The sequence below is a fragment of the Manacus vitellinus genome, unplaced genomic scaffold (assembly GCF_001715985.3).
Source record: "Manacus vitellinus isolate BGI_N305 unplaced genomic scaffold, ASM171598v3 scaffold_3_pilon, whole genome shotgun sequence".
Lineage (NCBI taxonomy): Eukaryota > Metazoa > Chordata > Aves > Passeriformes > Pipridae > Manacus > Manacus vitellinus.
The window spans coordinates 21,358,740-21,365,434 of NW_021940535.1; the positions used below are offsets into that span (position 1 = coordinate 21,358,740).

General features: G+C 45.1%; 1 protein-coding gene across 7 annotated transcripts in view; it reads right to left on the minus strand.

Annotated features, from left to right (window-relative positions):
• CREB5 (cAMP responsive element binding protein 5) overlaps positions 1-6,101 on the minus strand; it is a 256,077-nt gene extending 249,976 nt beyond the window's left edge. For 2 of the 7 annotated variants that reach the window (XM_018075804.1, XM_018075800.1), the window contains exons 1-4: positions 6,023-6,066; positions 4,909-5,013; positions 4,691-4,745; positions 1,823-1,881 (exon numbers count right to left, since the gene is read on the minus strand). In XM_018075804.1, the coding sequence (XP_017931293.1) occupies positions 1,823-1,881; positions 4,691-4,745; positions 4,909-4,911 (117 nt within the window). In that variant the 5' untranslated portion in view covers positions 4,912-5,013; positions 6,023-6,066. Of the gene's footprint in view, positions 1-1,822; positions 1,882-4,690; positions 4,746-4,908; positions 5,014-6,022 lie in introns of all 7 variants that reach the window. The other 5 variants (XM_018075801.1, XM_018075803.1, XM_018075808.1 and 2 more) reach the window with 5 other exon arrangements.
• Positions 6,102-6,695: the final 594 nt, after the last annotated feature.

Genomic DNA, 6,695 nt, shown 5'->3' on the forward strand with positions numbered 1-6,695 from the left:
TTAAAATACACAAACATACTGAGATTGGCATTTCAACTGCATCGAAATGTTCACTGAGTGGTGGCACCCAAGGACAAGGAAAGAAATTGAGATGAGCCCAAAGCAAGCTGTTTGAGAAAACACTGCAAAAGTTAAAAAGGCAATAGAAGTTATTTGTAGAGTTTATGTGGGGTAGAAAGCTGCAGGTGAGATCAAACCATGCCTAGCTCCTGAACTAACAGAGGTCTCAGTACCCTAGTAAGAGCAATGAAAACATTCAGAGTCAAAGAAAAGCAGAATCAGCTAGCAAAGGTAATAGAGGCTTTGTAGTACTTTTTCCCAATTAATTTCAAATCTCATTCCTTCTGGCTTCTTCTAAAGACATTGCCGGTTTTATCACCCATTAAGTGGAGCTCTGAGGCCAAGTGGGGCTGCATCCAACACCTTCAAATCACCTTCTGTGGCAGGGTGGCATGACAGGGACATGAGCTGGCTCAAAGGATGAGATTATTAAAATGGCACACGTAGACAAACACTGCTGATGACAGTGTTTCAAGTTGTGTGTAGGACTGACTTCTTGAACAAGTTCTCAAAAAAATATAAGATGGAAACAAGAACCAAAAGCAAAACATCTTTTAAGCTAAGGAAATTGTTGTAAGCTTTCAATGTTTTCCTTCAAAAATCCTACAGCCTTCAGCGAAATCCTTGGAAAATCTCTTTGTGTTTTTAAAATAGCATTTGATATCACAATCTAGAAACTTACAAACCAGTGCAACCAACCCTTTCCAAACTCTCTAAGGGCAAATAACAGCTGCATTTCCCATGCAATGGCTAATAAAAAAAATGCTGACTCTCAGTAATTTTAATTACAGAGTCAAATAACATCTTAGTGAAAAATAGTAGAGGAACTATTATTTTAAAGTTTCAGGATTGCCCCTTCAACATGAGCCATAATAAGAGCAAAACAATCAGTACACGAACCAACACAACAGTTCCTCGGACGTAAAAAGACACAACAGCTTATCTACTTCAACAAGTCCTTTTATCGCATCAGCAAAACAATTATTTTATGTATGTCATATTGTGCTTGTTATGTACACCTGAGACAATTTAAATTATTTATTTGATTACATGTGTAACCAAAAAAAAAAATGTATTTCCATAACAGGATTTTGGTTTTACATGTCAAGCTATTTTCTGTACTTACTGCTATAATGTCGCTACTGTTAAAATACAGCATGATAAGATGTTGTCTGAGATAACTGTTTTGTCTGTATCAGAGAATACTACACCTTAAGAATTTTAAATTAGCATAGTAATATGAGTTTTGGTAAGAGGAAAAAATGTTTCATAGTTCTTATTCCAAACTGTTGCTTTAAATTTATGATCAACTTTGATCATTTCTCAAGGCAGAGAAATGCAGAAGCCTTAAAAATCCTTTTTAGGGCTAGAGGCCTAAAAGATCTGGAGCATTATATATTGCAGAGCAGAATATATCATATACCTAGAAATAAGGGGGGTTTTTTCAGAGGTTAAATAGCATGCAGCACAGAGAGAAGGCAAATCAACAGAAATCGTTTTGAAATATTGCAGAGTGACCTGCCAAGCTGTCTGATCAGCCCTGGAGTCAGTATTTATGACTGACAGAATCTCAAAGCATTTTAAATATTTCCACCAGGACTCCTACGTATTCATATCAGTGAGAATTAATACATGAATTAAGATTAAGCCAAATAGGCTAGCTTAATTATATGTGCCTACCGTTAACTTGGTTAGTATGGGATCACCAAAACCACATCAAAGCAAAAGAATCACCTGGACCTATGAAGAAGAACTGAAATACCTGTTGGTTTATACATCTATCTGTGTTTCCAGCAACTGCGTCTGATGAGTAGAGTATTCCTGTAATGAGTTACAAGAAAAATCAGTGTTTATGGGCCTTGAGAAAAAATACCGGTTTGTTCCAATAATAAATCATATGGTCCTTAAGAATAATTTTAAAAAATGTTTTAAGCAGAAACAGTTTTGCTGTTATTCCTTTTATTGCAAAATCTTGTTCAGAAATCATTTTCTCATAATAAAGAGTTTATAAGAAAGACAGTCACTGAAATTATAATTAAGCTCGAAAGACGGCTAATCATACATTAACATAGGTATAAGTCCTCAAAGCAACAGGTTTATAGGAAATCCACAAAGTTAATTAAGAGCAGAAATTAGAGACACAGGATAACAAAAGAGTAAAGTCCTTGATTAAATAAATTGTTTTAAAAGCAACAACAACCTTGCAAGAGCTCTTCCAATATTTAAGATCTTCGTGCCTTGATTAAGGGCACAGAGACAGGTTTTTAAAGGGAGCCACGAGCAGACAACTTAATAACCCAGTTTCAAATCATCCTGCAAGACTTACTGAGCTCAGAGATTCTGCCCACACAGAGCTGAAAGATTTAGTATGTAAAAGCTACCTTCTGAAGGCAGTGGGAGATTGCCTCTCTCTTATCAGCTCCAAAGTGAACTCTAGCTCTCACTGTAACAATCTTTTAGAGAAGATTCCTCGGCAGCGCACAGGATATGTGTAAATGATTGCAGCACATTTTAGATTCTCAAAGTGAAGATGTGAACATCAAATTAAAAAAGCACCTATTACTCTTTATCTTTGTAAGTCATTTTGCTAAATGGTGATATAAATGAAATGACATATACAATCTAACTTCTACCTTTTCTTTGAATAAGACATTCACCGGGTTAAATTAGCAGAGTTAGAGTTTGATAAATTGAAGCTGAACTATAAATGGGTGTTTTGGTGAGGGGAAAAGGTTTCTGCTTGTTCTAAATGTGTAAACGTTTAAAAATATTGCAATTTTAAATCCTGGAAAAGTGCCATCCAATATTCCAGACTGGCAACAGCACTTATTGCCTTTTTTATATGCTATTACAAAACTTTTTGATTTTAAGTACTAGCCTGACTATTCCTAAGAGTCTCCAATTAAAGATGTAACAATAGAAGATTACAGTAGTTTCTTTTTATGCCGTAAGTTCATTATTTCTATTTCCTGTTACACTGAAGTGTTTCATTTAAAGTTTTGAAACTTTGATGATCTCCACAGATGAAACCAAAAATAAATCCCATGTAAACTAACGTGACAGAGGAAACATCCCCAAGTCTATTGACAGCAGTAGATACCAGTTCTTCACAATACATGCATGATAAAGCGTAATGAGAAATCCCTGCTTAGTTATCATAAAAACAGGCTCCTTACTAAAATTTGTAGGGTACAGTCAAGTCCAAGTTGTTTCGTTCAACCACCACACCAACTGTTTTTTTCTTTTTAGTGACTTTTTTTTTTAAAAAAATCTCTCATTTTGCCAGAGATAGATGGGGGAAAAACTCCCGAGAGCTTTTAGGCTTCATTAATTAAGGCTATCAGAGCCGTACTTCATCTAAGCAGTAAAAAACAGTCCAATCAAGACTTATGTCCCAAGCTGTAGCTATTTGCCCTTCTCTCATTCTCTTCTTTCTCTCACCATTTCTTTCAGTAAATGAGACTAATTTTTCCAATAGCCTTTAACTCTCTAGATTAACTGACATGGAAAATGTGACTACAAACTCATAGCACTTTCTAGCCTCCAACCCAGCACAGAATCAACTTTGTTGTAAGTGTTGAAGGACACCTAGCAAGCTGCTACTTGCTAAGTTCATAACCCAGGAGTATATATTCACAGAGATCAGGACTGCGCCATCTAGTTAGCTGCTCTGCCTGTTAGGAGCAGATGCCTCAGGGATGCAGGGCTTTAGCACTTGGGAATGTTCAGTTTCTTACAGATTCAATTGTGGTGGGGTTTTTTTAATAAAATATCACTACCGAGATAATCCACATCTAGTGGATATGGGAAAATTTAGGCTATAATAGCGCAGCAAACTTCTACATCCATCTTTGATTTACAAGATAAAAGCAACTTTTAAATTAAAGAGCCTTTCTGCTAATAGAGCTTATTATGCCAGAGACAGGAATGATTTTCCTAGAAAGTTGTCCCTGTGTGCATGCCTATTATCTTTGCTTTCCCCCTTCCACTAATGAGCATTTATCTAAAGAGCCTGTTAATCCTCTGATGTGTGCTTCTGGTCAGAGGTAACAGTTTGAATAAAACCACTAATCACTTATCACTAATCACTGATCATTAATCACGCTTTTCCCTAGTGCTTTGCGACCTGTACAGCTCCCTTTAGGATTAAGGAGTCACAAATAAGGATTTTAGCCATTTTTTATAAAGAATTTTGAGCTTTTGATAGCAACAATCTCATTCACTACATGAAAGTTACAAACTACCGAGCAAGGATTTTCACCACTGTACACTTTTATACTTAAAATAAACCATACATTTATGGAAGCATAACTCCTTCAGCAAAATCCCCACAAATTATGCTATGTTTTTCATTCAGCTCTCACCTTCCACCTCTCAATTTTCTTTTAGTCCAGTTTCTAGATTATGTCTGCATGACAGTGTCTTACAAGAAAGTTTTCTGACACCACTGTTACTTGACACACTGCTGCTTGTCCAAACGGCCAGACAGGGGAAGTCTAGTGCACGCCAGTGGGTGAGTATCCCTCCGAAAACTGCACATTCTCAAGGAAAGCCCAAAAAAGATGCTTCGCAGTAACTATTATGCTTCTATTCTAGCTTCAGTTTCTTCTAGCTAAGCCCTGTTTCTTACTGATAATGTATGGAAATCTTCTAATCTTGCTGCTTAAGTCACTTCCCACATCGTTCTGGATTTAAAAAAAAAAAAAAAAAAAAAAAAAAAAAAAAACCAAAAACCAAACAACATATGGACATTTCATTTTCCTTTATTCCTACCCCCATCTCTGAAACAACCTCTATCTTTCCCATTGCAGAGCTAATATTGAGCCCTGGAGATGAAGGATCACTCACCATGCTTGGACATAAATAATAGAGGAGGCAGAGTTTAGCAAGTATTCCCTTTACACTCCTGCAGCTCTTATCGTCCTGAAAACTTCGCTGGGGGAAGAGAGACCCCTGTAAGAGAGGACAGTGGCGCAGGGACGCGGAGCTGGGGAAGGGGATGATGAGTGGAGCAGAGGGGCTGAGAAGGGTGACCGAGACTGCAGAGAGGGAACCTTGTCAGCACTCCTCCTTGCCCTGCACCCGACGGCATCAGAAAAGGAGCATCAGCCCCGCACCGGCCCGCAGCATGACGTAAGGGCCGGCAGCAGCCCGGCACCCGGGATGTCTCACGGGGAAGGCGGCCGCGCACCGCCCCGCGCACCGCTCCGCGGCCACCGACGGCGGGTCCCGGCCCTCTGGGGATCCCGGGCGCCACCGCGAAACTTGCTTCCAACAGTTGGGGACTGCAGCGGGAAAGGGGACGGCGGGCAGCGCAGCGCCGACGCTGTCACCGACCAGCGGTTGCCGCCGGGCCGCAGGGGCTGGAGCCGCCGGAGGGCCGTCCGGAGCCGTCCGCCGTCCCGCCGCGGGCGGCGGGGGCTCCGCGGCCCTCCAACCGGAGAAGCTTGCCACCCGACACGCTCCGCTCGCAGCACGCAGCGGGGTGTTGGCCTGCGGCCCCGCGCAAGCCGCCGCTCGCCACCCAGCCCATCCCGGAAGCAACACGCAGACTTCCCAAACTGCCCCGAAGTGTAGGAGGGGAAGTCGGCTAACCCGCGGATCCGGCTGACCCAATGACGACTCAAACGTCCCCGGCCGCCTGCCTTCGCTCTGCCCGACCTCGCCCGGGGGACCAGAGGAGTCGCTCACGTCGCCCCTCATCCCCGAGCACGGCGGGACGGGGGGGACGGCGGCGATCCCCGCTGCCGGCAGACGGCGCGGCGGGGCTGAGCGCTGCTGCCTCCGAGAGCAGATGCGGATGGCGGAGGGAAGCAGCCCCTGCAGCGCAGAGCTGCCCCTGCCCCAGCCGCGCACCCCGGCACTGCTGCTCCGCTCCGCTCCATGCGGAGTGCACTGCGGGGTGCGCAGCGCGCCGCGCCGGGCGCCTTCCCGGGGTAGCCCTGTATTTTTAGGAACTTACCGCCCGGCGCGGCGGGGACGGGACCGGCAGCGCGGCCGGAGGAACCACGTTGGACTGAGGGACGGTTACAATACGTTCTATTTAGAGAAGCATTACATCCCCTCCGTGACGTCACGTGGATTCATGAACTGCTAATCATTGCGGGTCCGTGCCGGGCGGGCGGGGGAAGAGGGGCACCAGGAGGGCGGGCGGGGCGCAGGGCCTTCGGACGTTTCCCGCCCCGCCGGGTTGCGGGGCGGGGCGGCGTTGAGTCAGCCTGGAACACCGCGATCCCGCCCCCGGAGCAGCCGCCTGGTCGCGGGGTCTGGCACGACGGCCCGGGAAGGAGGGCGCGCCGGGCCGGGCAACGGGCGCCAGAGGGGGACCGGATCCCGATCCCGGCCATTGCCCGAGCCCCACAGGCGCGACGCCTCCGCCCGAGCGGCAGGACGGCGGGAGAGCGCCCGCCGCTTAGCCGGGACTCGACTCGTGCAGCCCCGAACTCTTTCGGCTTTTTTGCTTGGTTGGGTTTTTTATCTAGGAAATGTCTAATAAGTAGCGCAGTGTCCGAGAAGGAGGGAAAGCTCTTTCCAAAGCTTCAGCCCTGCGGATGTGCGCCGCTGTCCACCTGCTCAGGTGTGCCCGGTCCACGCGTGTCCGCCTGGCGGATCTCGGTACCGGGGCGGACGCAGGG